At 44.6% G+C, this 17,601-nt stretch overlaps 1 protein-coding gene across 3 annotated transcripts in view; it reads right to left on the bottom strand.

The window, feature by feature from the left end:
- LOC129172436 (kelch-like protein 29) overlaps nucleotides 1-17,601 on the bottom strand; it is a 241,953-nt gene that overhangs the window by 12,075 nt on the left and 212,277 nt on the right. For 2 of the 3 annotated variants that reach the window (XM_054762142.1, XM_054762144.1), the window contains 3 exons: nucleotides 6,205-6,398; nucleotides 3,213-3,357; nucleotides 164-768 (listed from right to left, as the gene is read on the bottom strand). In XM_054762142.1, coding sequence (XP_054618117.1) covers nucleotides 585-768; nucleotides 3,213-3,357; nucleotides 6,205-6,398 — 523 coding nt within the window. In that variant the 3' untranslated portion in view covers nucleotides 164-584. Of the gene's footprint in view, nucleotides 1-163; nucleotides 769-3,212; nucleotides 3,358-6,204; nucleotides 6,399-17,601 lie in introns of those variants that run through there. The other variant, XM_054762143.1, reaches the window with a different exon arrangement.

Raw genomic sequence — 17,601 nt, 5'->3', positions numbered from 1 at the left:
ATTTCTCTTCTTGTGAACTTCACTTCACTCTCGTGCCACGTTAGTCCTCAGCTCATGGACACCATCCCCTCCCATCCCCCAGGTGTCCCTCCCGTCCCCTTGGTGTCCTTCCCGTCCCCTAGATGTCCCTCCCGTCCCCTAGGTGTCCCTCCCGTCCCCTAGATGTCCCTCCCGTCCCCTAGGTGTTCCTCCCGGCCCCTAGGTGTTCTTCCCGGCCCCTAGGTGCCACTCCCGTCCTGTAGATGTCAGTAGTGGGATTGAAACATTGAGGGACTACAACTAAAAAGGACGGAGAAGGAAGGTGGTTTACTAAGAGGGTCCCTGCAGGCGATGGACGACATGGCCGACAAGTCCAGTACATTCTGCACAGGGCATTTTTTTTGGAAGGGTTGGTGGTTTGGAAGGGGGGACTAGTTGGGGGGGCTGGTGGTTCAGCTGAAAAGGTGGTTAGAAGCTGGCGTCCCTCAAACGAGTGACCGGGCAAGCCCGGCCCAAAGCTACACCGGCAACACACAGAGGAACCCGGCTGGTGGGGTTTTTGGCACTGCTGTGTTGTTTGGCGCCCCTCCACCCCCACCCCGCCCTCAGCCGCTCTGGATGTACTTCTTGATGACCACGCACCCGTGTCGGAAGAGCGGGCAGGGCAGTGACTGCAACAGCGTCCACGTGTTTGCACTGGGGTCAAAGGTCTCCATGTTGCTCAGCGCCGGACCCTCGCTGCTGACGATGCCGCCCGTGGCGTAGATCTTCCCGTCCTGTATGATGGCGCTGTGAGTACACACAAGTCATGTATTTTTTCATCACGTCCAGTAGTACCTCTTCATTACGCGTAGTACCTCTTCATGACGCGTAGTACCCTTTCATCACGCGCAGTACCTTTTCATCACGCGCAGTACCCTTTCATCACGCGCAGTACCCTTTCATCACGCGCAGTACCCTTTCATCACGCGCAGTACCCTTTCATCACGTGTAGTACCTTTTCATCACATCTGGTATGACGGCGCCGTGTGTACACACAAGTCAAGTATTTTTTCATCACGTTTGCGTCTGCCAGACGAGATCAGGTTTTCCCAAAGTGGGTATCAGCACCCAAAATAGTGTCTGATGTCAAAGTAAAGGTCACGGCTGAGGTAAAAGTTAGGGTTGTTGTTGAGTGTCTGGTTTGGGGGGTTGAGGTTTGGGGCTAGGTTAAGGGTTAAGGTTTTAGGGTCTGGCTGAACTGCTTTGGGCTGGGTTTGTCCATCCATTCATCCATCCATCTCCTTCCGCTTATCCGGGTCATGGGGGCAGCGGTCTCAATACCCCGGCCACCTCCTCCAGCTCCATTGGGAGGACACGGAGGTGTTCCCGGGCGGGCCTTTAAACCGCTCAGTTGTTACCAGATGCCTCAGCCCAGCAGTGCCTCCAAAGTAGAACACCCTGGAAGTGGAATTGAACCAACGTTTTGGGGGGAAATCTATTTTTTATGCCTCTTTTATGAAAAACTTTGTATGTTAATTAGATGAGATGGTCATCATACAGCCGCTTCTTCTTCTTTGGGTTTTTTGTGATGCTTATCATGAACGTGTTAGCTTGTTTTAGTTCCAACATCTCCACCACTGATGATGATTGATGATGATGATGATGTGTGTATCTATAATACTTGATCTATACTTTATGCCTGTACTTTATGAATGTATGTACTTTACTTTATGTACTTTATGTATGTATGTACTTTGTGTATGTATTGTATTGTATTTGTACTTTATTTATCCCACAGCAGGGAAATTCACTTGTTACAGCAGCAAGCAAGATACGCAAGTAAAGAATACATATATGTACTCTATGTATGTATGTACTTTATGTATGTATGTAGTTGATGTATGTATGTAATTTGCTGTGAGGTGAACATTCCATGTGTGTGAAAAAGAAAGACAGAATGAAAAAGCAAATGTTCTTCTTTTAAGTGAGAAAGGAAAACAGGAGTTTGTGTGCAGGCCGGATTAAAAACTTTGGGCTGCAAGCAGATTAAGGTTTTGTCCTCCTGTTGGGTCCTGCAAACACACGCACGCCTAATGCTGCTGGAAGTGGAAAAGATGATGACATGGAAGCTTCAATGTGGTGGGAGAAGAATCCTCCATGGAAGAGGAGAGCGTGCAGCCCAGCCAGGAGCTTCTCCTCCTCAGCAGATCCTCTCTTCCTCCTGCTGCATTTCTTTCTTTCTTTCCTGCTTGACTTCATGCACGCATCTTCTACTTCCTGGCACGTCCACATGCAGACATGATGGCAAGCTAGCAAAGATGCTAAGCTTCCAATGAATGTCTATGTTTAATATGCACCCCAAGACAGCTGGGATAGGCTCCAGCATTCCCACTACGCTAGTGAGGACAAGCGCTATTGAAGACGGACGGATGGATGTTTCATGTTTTGACAAGCCTTGTCAAGACTGGCGCCGCCTAGTGTCCAATACAAGAAATACAACACCGGCAAAGGTGATAGTTTTGCGTGGAACAATTCAAAACAGGAAGTAGGCCGCAAACGTCCCGTGCAGCACCCTCCTTTTATGCACAAACATCATTTCCAGTGAGAACGACTGGTTTGGCAGCTTTGGAGGCAATTCCATCCGTCTTTCTTGGTTTCAAGAAGAGAAGTGCTGCAATATTTGACAATACCATAAAAGAGTTGGAAATATGATTTGAACTGAAGAAGGGAATGGAGTACATGGTCCTATAAAAAAGTATTAGTGGTAGTTTTTCATGACATTTGTTTCAGTGTGAGAAACGAACATAATATTTGAAGCATTTAGACATCTAAAATGTCATGGAAGGATATCACACATGATGACCATAGCATTGACTATGTATTCATATAAAGTATACCAAAGGTATACTGTATATACACCGCCACACGGGATATTAGTATTTGTTTCAACTAGTAGAAAGTCTTAAATGGTAAATCATTCAAATAAAGACATAAATGTTGAATAAACTCAACAATGTCAATAATAAATATGAAGAAACGTGTCCTAAATAACTTGAATGCAAGATGATGAAAACCAATCCAAGGCCTGTGAACACCAAGTGAGGAATGATACCGATGTGATGAATAGAAAGTGAAAGTAATCATGAAATAGTCAAAGCTGTAAAGGACATGACTAAACATTGGATGCTACTTTGGGTGGATGGAGGACGGTTGAAGAGAACGTGAGCCACAAACAACAACACGCGTGTTACCTGCAGAACTGCCTGGAGTGGTTCATGTTGGGTCCGGCTTTGATGTTGCCTTTGTCGGGGTCGTAGATGGTGGTGGCTCTGGCGTAGGCTCCTCCCAGGATGTACACCAAGCCGTTGAGACTGACTGCCGGTGCATATTTGTTATCTGAACACGGGAGAGGAGCGCACAGGACCATCACTTCCTGTTGTCTGCGTGCGCATGTGATGATCTGCTTTGCGTAATGGCAGTCATTTCAATTGATTAGAAGACGCACCACATGGAGGACATTGGAGGACAATTTACACGTCCAAACAGAGAAGCAAGAAGCAAAGCCTATTTCACCCTCCCCCTCCCTATTAAGAGGAGTAGAGGCACGAGTAGTAGAAAGAAGTATAAAGTGTAGTAAGAGGAGTAGTAAAAAGTAATACAAGTAGTTGAAGGAGTAGCCTACTAAGGAGAAGGAGTAGTAGTAGTAGTAATTGGAGTAGTATAACAAGTAGTAAGGGTATTGGTTGCAGTAGCATGAATGTATAGGAAGCCATGTTTGTATGCACATGTGGAATAACAATGATAATACTGCTGTGTGTGTTTACGTACGTACGTGTATGTGTGTACTGTGTGTTGTGTACATCTAGGCTGACAAGCAATGGGGACACCTACCTACCCCCCCCCCCCCCCCCCCCCCCCCCCCCCCCATACCCTCCCTGCCTGCCTTGCTGTAAACTATGAAGTGTATGCTTGTTGCTGTAAAGGTCACCGTAACAGATAGACAGATAGATACAGTACATATAGATAGATATAGATAGATAGATATAGCACATATAGATATAGATAGATACAGTACATATAGATAGATATAGATAGATAGATATAGCACATATAGATATACAGTAGATATAGATACAGTACATATATATAGATAGATAGATAGATAGATAGATACGGTACATATACGTCTTCCTGTATCTGTTGGTCCCATTAGCAGTGTCACAGTGCCCTCTGCTGGTCAAGCATGTACAGTATAAATATGGAGTTACTACAAGGAAAAATAGATGAAAATATAGACCAGTCAGCTTGCGTTTGTATCCGCGAATGTTCGCAAGTCGGATGTTCATAAGTTGGGGACCTAGTGTATATAGATAGATAGATATATGCATGTATATGTGTGTGTGTGTGTGTGTGTTGAAAATGTGTGCTTTTTCAAGTCTCCAGTCAAACCTGTCTTAGCGGCCACCTTTATATAACGGCCACCTGCCTATAGCAGCCACTGAAAAATCCCCCGCAGAAAATTTACATGTTATAGACCCTGTGTATAGCAGTCACCTGTTCAACACGGCCAGCGGCCACCCATTTTGTCTCCCTTGGTCAATATCTGACTGCATATAGCGGCCAAATTACCGACTCAAGTAGAAGCTTCATGCACGAAAAAGTTTTGTTTTTCAATCAATGAAGCCGTCGTGTGTAGGCTTTAATTACTGAGTCCTAGCTCAGTCACAATCATTCACAAGATCCACACAAACTGTCAGTTGTTCCACATGAAAAAAAGCCGTCTTCTTTGGAGATTGTTGCAGACAGTGACACCGTTTATTTCCTGGTGTGAGACAATGTGCACAATGTGTGTCAATACTGTAATGCCGCTTGTTGTGGGGAAGGAGAGACTCACGTCGCCGATGCACTTTAATGGCTTTATTAACAGCGGTTTATTAACCTAGTAGGGCTTTACAACTTTTATCAGCAGTCCCACAGTGCCCTCTACTGGTCAACATGTAACAGTATAATTATATGTATCTGCAAACACAACAAGGTTCTAATCACATACATGTTAATATGCGCGCGCACAAATTCAAAATGGCCACCAACCTGTCTATAACGGCCACCTGCTTATAACGGCCACTAAAGTTTCCTTTTAGTGGCCGCTATAGACAGGTTTGACTGTATTTAAACCCCCCCTGCCCTAGCTTTAAAGGACATTTTGGGGAATTTTGCCCACAATGTCTACATGAGACATGAACACGCGTCTTTCTCTCCTCTGTGCATTCTAAAGATATAAAAACAGGTTAAAAGCAACAGCTCAATAGTGCACGTAATGGGATCCACTGATGCTGCCTAGAAAGGTTGCTATTAAAAAGCTCAAAACCAAAAAATGAGTGGTTTTCCATCCATGCTGCGAGCGTGTAGTGACAGCTGCATTCATGGTAACATGTCATACTTTGCTGTAGTTTGACTACTGCATTGCATTACTGGAACTTCAAAGTATTGTAAGCACTGATATCACGTAGCAATAAAGCGTTAACTTTTCCAAACTCCGAAAGAAACACAGCAGCAGTGGTGTCAGCTCCAATACGTAGCCTTCCCTTTTTGGTAGCGCCTGAGGCGGTGTGAGCGCAACACTGATGAGTCTGTGGTGAAGCTAACTGGCTAGTAGCGAGCTGGTCTGTTATGGCTCAGCATCAATACGGCAGTAACGTAGTTCCATTGACGTAACAAAGTTAATAACAATAACAATGTCTCTTTCGCTGGGTAATATGCACGTCACGTGGTGTTGTTCATCATTTGGATATGTTTAGAAGGCACAGGGGGTGTTCGTGTTCACAAAGATGCGGGATGATGGGCGCAATTCCGAAAAATTCCAATTCCTTTTCCTTGAATTGATATTGTAGCTATATTACATTTGTATGATATTATATACACTATTGTAGTATTTTTCACTCATCTTTTCACCAATTTGAATACGTTTCAGTAGTTTGGGACGACTCAGAGACGGGCAGGTCATTTTTGCACTTTGATCTGTGATATGTGTTGGTATGTAAACATGTGAAGTTATTGTTTGGCCCCGGGTGTCGAGCACAGAGTAATGATGAGTGTTGTGTTGTGATGACGGGACCTCCCAGTAAAACCCAGGAAACAACTTCCCAATCATCGCCCCGGCTAGAATGATTTCATATTCACGCTTTGCTCCAAATACTGTAATCCTTGTGTACCCGGAGTACGTAACTTCTTCTGAAGACTCACCTATCATGGGCGACTCGATGAAGCTCCACGCGTCGCTCTGCGGCACGTACGACTGCAGCACGCCCGCCGAGCGGCCGGCCTCGTTGACGCCGCCAAACACGTACACCTTGCCGCCGCAGACCGTGGCCGCCGCCGAGTGCACCGGCTTGGGCAGCGGCGACACCGTCTCCCACTGGTTGGTGATGGTGTCGTACCTGTGGGTTGGAGACAGGACCATCAAACCATTTTTCTGCATTTGAAAATGGCAAAATTGCATCTGGGACTGTTTTGAACTCCTCTTTGAATGCCAGCATTTGTTTAGCCTGAAGCAACAGCGCCTCTCCTGGTTGCAGGCAAGCACTGCACTCCGTTTTCTGGCAAACATTTAGAAAGGAAAAGTGCACTTTTTTGGAATTTGGCCCATCATCCACAATCCTTATGTAGGTCATGAACACAACGTCTGTGATGGAGCTTGTCCATCACGGGTTAGCGGCACTAATTTACACATACGCACGCTTGCACGCACGCACGCATGCACGCACGCACGCACGCACGCACGACACTCACTGGCCTCGCTCGTCTTCCCACCACTCGCCGTTCCATTCATTTCAATACAAGCACCATCAACACCTTTTCCCCTCTTCCTGCTGTTCCTGCCAAGTGTGCACACTTGGAGCTCCACTTTCAGACGCTGGGAGGAACTTACCTTGTGTGCCGTCCTCACCCGTGTTGGAAAACAAAAGAAACCAGACTATTTTCTTCCGGTTGGTTAAATAAATAGCTGAGTGGTTAGCATGTTGGCCACACAGTCACAAGACGGAATCTCCCTTGGGTATTTCTGTGTGGAGTTTGCATGTTCCCCCCGTGTGTGTGTGGGGGGGTTTTCTGGGTACTCCGGTTTCCTCCCACATTCCAAAAACATGCATGTTAGCTTCATTGGAGACTCTACATTGTCCATAGGTATGAATGTGAGTGTTTGTCTATATGTGCCCTGCCATTGGCTGGACACCAGTCCAGGGTGTACCCCACCTGTCGCCCGAAGCCAGCTGGGATAGGCTCCAGCATACCCCCACGACCCTTGTGATGATAAGCAGCATAGAGGATGGATGGATGGAATATTGAAGCCCATTGGGAGGGGCTTGGTCTTTGCACCTATGCGGCCTGTTTTTACACTTTGGACCGACACAACAAACATCATCTGAGCACTCAATTGTGACTTCGGCCTGGAGCCTAGCAGAGCCCCGTCACATCCTCTTTTTTGATATGTTTAGAAGGCCCAGAAAAGAGAAAGACGTGTGTTCATGTCTCACATAAGGATTGTGGACGATGGGCAACATTCCTAAAAAAGTGCACTTCCCCTTTAAGACTTAAGAAAGAATGTAAAATGAATAGTCGGCTGATATGACGGCATTTCTACCTCCGTCAAGTAAAATCAGTCAAATGTTACTTCCTTTACAAGCAGCGTCATCTGGTGTTCCTATCCAGGTAGATCTTTTCTGCTGTCAAGCACGTCTTCAGATGTACCACAAACTACTAAAGCTAACAACAAATGCTAGCTTAGCATGTCATGCTTTGGTGTGTTTTGTATGATTGAATTCAAATGATTTAGTTGAATGAGCTAATATTTGTATGGAAACCAGAAGGTGAAAACATTAATGTGATTAATCTTTTAGTGTGATTAATCTTCCTTTGCTTGAGTGGAGGACTCTTTTTTTTTTTTTGGCAGAAACTGGCTGATGAGATCAAAAATCTGCCTTAAACGTATTCAGACTGAAGATGTGGTTGTTCAGCAAGGCTGAGCGTTTGCTGGAAAAGGTTTGTGTTTTTACACGAGTCCAGAACGCAACAACGTTACTTCCGCTGATTAAAGGCAGACGCGCTGGCGCCACCATCTGGCTGAGTCCTGCTGAGAGAGAAGGATGAACGTGTCTCATTCAGACCGAATTACCCGCCTGATGGACGTTGCTACATGTTGGGGGTCAAATGCTGCTGGAGGGGCGGGGCAGCAAACAGCTGCCACACATCTTTTGCTAAAATGCCAGCTCTGTACAAACACCCTTTTTTTCTACAAAGGTACATCCATCCATCTTCTATGCCGCTTGTCCTCACTAGGGTCAAGGGGGCGTGCTGGAGCCTATCCCAGCTGATGTTGGTTGAGAGGCGGGGTACACCCTGGACTGGTGTCCAGCCAATGGCAGGGCACATATAGACAAACACTCACATTCATACCTATGGACCATTTAGAGTCTCCAATGAAGCTAACATGCATGTTTTTGGAATGTGGGAGGAAACCGGAGTACCCAGAAAACCCCCACACACACACACGGGGGGAACATGCAAACTCCACACAGAAATGCTAACCCAGAACTTCACTTAACTCATCTCCTGACTGTGTGGCCAACGTGCCAACCACTTGGCCATCACGCATCAGAGGGTCATCTGATGGAGACACATGACAGCCTGGAGTCAAGGTCAGCCAAGACATACACACGCACGTGCACACGCATGTGCACACACACAGCTCATTAACAGATGGATTAAAGTACTTTTCAGACCACATGCATGCACAACAAAGATGCCCCCCCCCCCCAGGTGTCACCTTGACATACTGCTGTTGGGAGCCAACATGGCTCATGCATGATTGACAGGCCATCATCCCTCCCTTCTGTGTTGTACATACACGCATCCAGCATGTCTTCCTGTCTTTCATTGATTCTACAAAGAAACACTTTTACCTTCTCAAAGGTCACTGCTGGACTCGTCCTGTCCTCACAGCCGCTAATTAGCACGCAGGCACGCAGCAGGAGGAAAGATGGAAGGACGACGACAGAAAAAGGTGGAAAAAATGACCTGTCAATCATCGTCCCGTGTATCAATCATCCCGATGCTTCTTTAATAACTTGATGACGACGTCACTGATATAATAACCAACACTCTACTCATCATCAAAGATCATCCGCATCTGCTGCACAAAATGCATGCGAGCGTGCACGCTGCACAGGCAGACTACCATGCTACTATACGCTACCATGCGGGATTTTTAGCCTTTTTTTCACCTCAAATTTGCTCCCAAACGCTGATGCTATATGGGAAGCATAAAGCTAAGATTTGAACACCTTACTGAGTGCTAATGTGCGCTTCAAGTTCATTCATGCTAGCACACACATCAAACAGCAACGTAATCATCTTCTCTCTAAAAAACAAAGTCCAGGCTGGTACTGGTGGATGGTGGCTGTGTATTCATTTAGTGCTTTTCATTTGATGTTGTTCCTGTCTTAGTTTCACACAATACATCCTAAATAACATACAGTCCATTAGATGGCTACAATGTACCAACACCCCCACCCCAAGTTCCTTCTTTTCATGGAGTCTCTTGCGCAGCAGCAAATAAACGTCATTAGAAAAGAAAGTGCAATAAAATCAGCCCGAGTGAGAGACCCCACGTGGCGGCGTGGGCCAAGGGAGTCACAGAGGGTAGGGGGCGGTTGCCGGGTTAGTGAGGCTGTAAAGGGGGGGCATCAACCTTGACAGTGTACGGTGGGGGCCAGCTAGCTTGCTTAATCCCAAGGAGCAAAGGATTAGCTCGGCGGGGGGTACCCATCTCTGCAGGGGGGCTTTGGGAGTGTCTTGTTGCTGACTGCTGGTGTCATGCCATAGGACCCCCGAGGTGGGGTCCCGCTCCACACAGCGCCACCCACCCAACTACCCTTGCATGAAAAACAGCTCTACCTCTAGGGAAAGGCTTCTTGAGACGTCATCTGTACTTCTGTGAAGAAGGTGTCAAACGTTTCGCTCCTCATCCGAAGAGCTTCGTCAGCGAACTAACAAGTGCTGGTAGCCTAGGCCTTAAATACAGTAAGAAACCTCTACCTCTATGTAGAAAAATAATAAGCCATGAAGATCAAGAGAACAAGATCCTCTTGGTCATCTTTGCTTCCTGGAAGGGGCTGTATCTCCTCTCTCTCATCATCAACTCACTTCTTGGCTGATTGGCTCTCGCGAGGTCCCAACTCGAGAATATCTTCTTCTGTTATCTACGTCACCACCCGACCAACTGGTTCTGGCCTTAAGAAGACGTCAGCCATCAAGTCATCGCATTCTTTTTGGACTTCAGGTGGTCTGTGTTGGGATTTTATGTACGGCAGCGGTGGTGGATGCAGCAGAAGCTGATTATAAATCCATAATCTCTCTTTCACGGACGCTGCGCGGCGGTGCACGCAGCAGCAGTCATGGATGCAACGGCTGCAGATGCGATGATCACAGATGCCATGGTCGCGGATGTGGCAACAAACACGGCGGCAGTTGCGGATGCAGCATCGGGACGATTAGAAATCCACAGTCTTACCCCAGTTAAATGGATGCGGACGGGGTGGCGGACGCAATAGTTTCCCTTGGGGTTCCACCCAATAGGATTGAAGCTAAGATTCAATTCAAGATTCAAGAGTTTTATTGTCATATGCATAGTAAAACAGCAGTTCTACTATGCAATGAAATTCTTATTCTGTTCATTCTCCCAAGAAAAGAAAGAAAGCACAAGAAAAAGAATAAGAACATAAGAAACATAAATACCAATAAATTAAGCAACAACAACAGAAGAGACATTAATACAGATAAATAATACAAATAAATAAATAAATAGATAAATAAATAAATAAAGTGCTATGAGTGTGTGCGTGTGTTGCGTGCGGCGTGTGTGAGTGCTTCGTTGAGAAGCCTGATGGCCTGTGGGTAAAAGCTGTTTGCCAGCCTTGTGGTCCTGGACTTCAAACTCCTGTAGCGTCTGCCTGACGGTAGGAGTGTGAATAATGAGTGTTGTGGATGTGTGCTGTCCTTGATGAGGTTGTGTGTTCTTCGTAGGACTCTAGTTTTATAAATGTCTTGCAGTGAGGGGAGGGCTGCCCCAATAATGTTCTGTGAGGTCTTGATCACCCGCTGGAGTGCCTTCCTATCACGTGTTGTACAGTTACCGTACCAAACAGTGATGGAGGCGGTAAGGACACTTTCCATAGTGCATCTGTAGAAGCAACTCAGGATTGTGGTGGACATGCCAAATTTCCTCAGTCTTCTCAGGAAGTACAGTCTCCTTTGGGACTTCTTCAGAATTTGTTGGGTGTTGTGAGACCAGGTGAGGTCCTCGCTGATGTGTGTGCCAAGGAACTTGAAGGTTTTCACCCTCTCCACCTCAGTCTCATCAATAAACAGGGGTCTATGTGGCTCCTTTTCCCTTGTTCTTGGGTCAATGATCATCTCTTTAGTCTTATCTGTATTGAGAAGGAGATTGTTATCACGACACCAAGCTATGAGGTCCGCCACCTCTCTTCTGTATGATGTTTCAACCCCACCAGTGATCAGTCCGATGACTGTAGTGTCATCCGCAAATTTAATGATGCTGGTGTTGTTCTGGGAGGCCACGCAATCGTAGGTGAAGAGCGTGTAGAGGAGCGGACTCAGCACACACCCCTGTGGGGTCCCAGTACTCACATACTGTACCAACACTGTACCAACACTGTACCAACAATGTACCAACACTGTACCAACACTGTACCAATAATATACCAACAATGTACCAACAATGTACCAACACTGTACCAGTACTGTACCAACACTGTACCAACACTGTACCAACAATGTACCAACACTGTACCAACAATGTACCAACACTGTACCAACAATGTACCAATACTGTACCAACATTGTACCAACACTGTACCAATACTGTACCAACACTGTACCAATACTGTACCAACAATGTACCAATACTGCACCAACACTGTACCAACACTGTACCAATACTGTAACAACAATGTACCCACACTGTACCAACACTGTACCAACACTGCACCAATACTGTACCAATACTGTATCAACACTGTACCAACACTGTACCAACACTGTACCAATACTGTACCAACACTGCACCAATACTGTACCAACAATGTACCAACACTGTACCAATGCTGTACCAACACTGTACCAACACTGTACCAACAATGTACCAACACTGTATCAATACTGTACCAACAATGTACCAACACTGTACCAACAATGTACCAATACTGTACCAACACTGTACCAACAATGTACCAACAATGTACCAATACTGTACCAACACTGTACCAATACTGTACCAACACTGTACCAACAATGTACCAACACTGTACCAACACTGTACCAATACTGTACCAACACTGTACCAACAATGTACCAACAATGTACCAATACTGTACCAACACTGTACCAACAATGTACAAATACTGTACCAAAAATGTACCAACACTGTACCAACACTGTACCAATACTGTACCAACACTGTACCAACACTGTACCAACAATGTACCAACACTGTACCAATACTGTACCAACACTGTACCAACAATGTACCAGTACTGTACCAACACTGTACCAACAATGTACCAACACTGTACCAGTACTGTACCAACACTATACCAACACTGTACCAACAATGTACCAACACTGTACCAACAATGTACCAATACTGTACCAACATTGTACCAACACTGTACCAATACTGTACCAACACTGTACCAATACTGTACCAACAATGTACCAATACTGCACCAACACTGTACCAACACTGTACCAATACTGTAACAACAATGTACCCACACTGTACGTTGCACTGTACCAACAATGTACCAATACTGCACCAACACTGTACCAACACTGTACCAATACTGTAACAACAATGTACCCACACTGTACCAACACTGTACCAATACTGTACCAACACTGCACCAATACTGTACCAATACTGTATCAACACTGTACCAACAATGTACCAAAACTGTACCAACACTGTACCAATACTGTACCAACACTGTACCAACAATGTACCAGTACTGTACCAACACTGTACCAACACTGTACCAGTACTGTACCAACACTATACCAACACTGTACCAACAATGTACCAACACTGTACCAACAATGTACCAATACTGTACCAACATTGTACCAACATTGTACCAATACTGTACCAACACTGTACCAACACTGTACCAACAATGTACCAATACTGCACCAACACTGCACCAACACTGTACCAATACTGTAACAACAATGTACCCACACTGTACGTTGCACTGTACCAACAATGTACCAATACTGTACCAACACTGCACCAATACTGTACCAATACTGTATCAACACTGTACCAACAATGTACCAACACTGTACCAACACTGTACCAACACTGTACCAACAATGTACCGACACTGTACCAATACTGTACCAACACTGTACCAACACTGTACCAACAATGTACCAACACTGTACCAATACTGTACCAACACTGTACCAACAATGTACCAGTACTGTACCAACACTGTACCAACAATGTACCAACACTGTACCAGTACTGTACCAACACTATACCAACACTGTACCAACAATGTACCAACACTGTACCAACAATGTACCAATACTGTACCAACATTGTACCAACACTGTACCAATACTGTACCAACAATGTACCAATACTGCACCAACACTGTACCAACACTGTACCAATACTGTAACAACAATGTACCCACACTGTACGTTGCACTGTACCAACAATGTACCAATACTGCACCAACACTGTACCAACACTGTACCAATACTGTAACAACAATGTACCCACACTGTACCAACACTGTACCAATACTGTACCAACACTGCACCAATACTGTACCAATACTGTATCAACACTGTACCAACAATGTACCAAAACTGTACCAACACTGTACCAACAATGTACCAATACTGTACCAACATTGTACCAACATTGTACCAATACTGTACCAACACTGTACCAACACTGTACCAACAATGTACCAATACTGCACCAACACTGTACCAATACTGTAACAACAATGTACCCACACTGTACGTTGCACTGTACCAACAATGTACCAATACTGTACCAACACTGCACCAATACTGTACCAATACTGTATCAACACTGTACCAACAATGTACCAACACTGTACCAACACTGTACCAACAATGTACCGACACTGTACCAATACTGTACCAACAATGTACCAACAATGTACCAGTACTGTACCAACACTGTACCAACAATGTACCAACACTGTACCAACACTGTACCAGTATTGTACCAACACTGTACCAACAATGTACCAACACTGAACCAACACTGTACCAGTACTGTACCAACACTGTACCAATACTGTACCAATACTGTACCAACAATGTACCAATACTGCACCAACACTGCACCAATACTGTACCAATACTGTATCAACACTGTACCAACAATGTACCAACACTGTACCAACACTGTACCAACACTGTACCAACAATGTACCGACACTGTACCAATACTGTACCAACACTGTACCAACACTGTACCAACAATGTACCAACACTGTACCAATACTGTACCAACACTGTACCAACAATGTACCAGTACTGTACCAACACTGTACCAACAATGTACCAACACTGTACCAGTACTGTACCAACACTATACCAACACTGTACCAACAATGTACCAACACTGTACCAACAATGTACCAATACTGTACCAACATTGTACCAACACTGTACCAATACTGTACCAACAATGTACCAATACTGCACCAACACTGTACCAACACTGTACCAATACTGTAACAACAATGTACCCACACTGTACGTTGCACTGTACCAACAATGTACCAATACTGCACCAACACTGTACCAACACTGTACCAATACTGTAACAACAATGTACCCACACTGTACCAACACTGCACCAATACTGTACCAATACTGTATCAACACTGTACCAACAATGTACCAAAACTGTACCAACACTGTACCAACAATGTACCAATACTGTACCAACATTGTACCAACAATGTACCAACACTGTACCAACACTGTACCAACACTGTACCAACAATGTACCAATACTGCACCAACACTGTACCAATACTGTAACAACAATGTACCCACACTGTACGTTGCACTGTACCAACAATGTACCAATACTGTACCAACACTGCACCAATACTGTACCAATACTGTATCAACACTGTACCAACAATGTACCAACACTGTACCAACACTGTACCAACAATGTACCGACACTGTACCAATACTGTACCAACAATGTACCAACAATGTACCAGTACTGTACCAACACTGTACCAACAATGTACCAACACTGTACCAACACTGTACCAGTATTGTACCAACACTGTACCAACAATGTACCAACACTGAACCAACACTGTACCAGTACTGTACCAACACTGTACCAATACTGTACCAATACTGTACCAACAATGTACCAATACTGCACCAACACTGTACCAACACTGTACCAATACTGTAACATCACTGTACCAACACTGTACCAACACTGTACCAATACTGTAACAACACTGTACCCACACTGTACCAACACTGTACCAATACTGTACCAACACTGCACCAATACTGTACCAACAATGTACCAACACTGTACCAATGCTGTACCAACACTGTACCAACACTGTACCAACAATGTACCAACACTGTATCAATACTGTACCAACAATGTACCAACACTGTACCAACAATGTACCAATACTGTACCAACACTGTACCAACAATGTACCAACAATGTACCAATACTGTACCAACACTGTACCAATACTGTACCAACACTGTACCAACAATGTACCAATACTGTACCAACACTGTACCAACACTGTACCAACACTGTACCAATACTGTACCAACACTGTACCAACAATGTACCAATACTGTACCAACACTGTACCAACAATGTACCAACAATGTACCAACACTGTACCAGTACTGTACCAACACTGTACCAACAATGTACCAACACTGTACCAATACTGTACCAACAATGTACCAACACTGTACCAACAATGTACCAACACTGTACCAATACTGTACCAACACTGTACCAACACTGTACCAACAATGTACCAACACTGTACCAACAATGTACCAATACTGTACCAACACTGTACCAACAATGTACCAACAATGTACCAACACTGTACCAACACTGTACCAATACTGTACCAACACTGTACCAACAATGTACCAACACTGTACCAACAATGTACCAACACTGTACCAATACTGTACCAACACTGTACCAACAATGTACCAATACTGTACCAACAATGTACCAACACTGTACCAACACTGTACCAATACTGTACCAACACTGTACCAACAATGTACCAATACTGTACCAACACTGTACCAACAATGTACCAACAATGTACCAATACTGTACCAACACTGTACCAGTACTGTACCAACACTGTACCAACAATGTACCAACACTGTACCAATACTGTACCAACAATGTACCAACACTGTACCAACACTGTACCAATACTGTACCAACATTGTACCAACACTGTACCAATACTGTACCAACACTGTGCCAACAATGTACCAACACTGTACCAACAATGTACCAATACTGTACCAACATTGTACCAACACTGTACCAATACTGTAACAACACTTTACCCACACTGTACCAACACTGTACCAATACTGTACCAACACTGCACCAATACTGTACCAATACTGTATCAACACTGTACCAACACTGTACCAATACTGTAACAACACTGTACCCACACTGTACCAACACTGTACCAATACTGTACCAACACTGTACCAACACTGTACCAGTACTGTACCAACACTGTACCAACAATGTACCAACAATGTACCAATACTGTACCAACACTGTACCAACACTGTACCAGTACTGTACCAACACTGTACCAACAATGTACCAACACTGTACCAATACTGTACCAACAATGTACCAACACTGTACCAACACTGTACCAATACTGTACCAACATTGTACCAACACTGTACCAATACTGTACCAGCACTGTGCCAACAATGTACCAACACTGTACCAACAATGTACCAATACTGTACCAACATTGTACCAACACTGTACCAATACTGTAACAACACTTTACCCACACTGTACCAACACTGTACCAATACTGTACCAACACTGCACCAATACTGTACCAATACTGTATCAACACTGTACCAACACTGTACCAATACTGTAACAACACTGTACCCACACTGTACCAACACTGTACCAATACTGTACCAACACTGCACCAATACTGTACCAATACTGTATCAACACTGTACCAACACTGTACCAACACTGTACCAACAATGTACCAACACTGTACCAACAATGTACCAATACTGTACCAACACTGTACCAACACTGTGCCAACAATGTACCAATACTGTACCAACACTGTACCAACAATGTACCAACACTGTACCAACAATGTACCAACACTGTACCAACAATGTACCAATACTGTACCAACACTGTACCAACAATGTACCAACAATGTACCAACACTGTACCAACACTGTACCAAT

The sequence above is a fragment of the Dunckerocampus dactyliophorus genome, chromosome 19, assembly GCF_027744805.1.
Source record: "Dunckerocampus dactyliophorus isolate RoL2022-P2 chromosome 19, RoL_Ddac_1.1, whole genome shotgun sequence".
Classification (NCBI taxonomy): domain Eukaryota; kingdom Metazoa; phylum Chordata; class Actinopteri; order Syngnathiformes; family Syngnathidae; genus Dunckerocampus; species Dunckerocampus dactyliophorus.
This window is presented reverse-complemented; position numbering and strand designations above follow the sequence as displayed.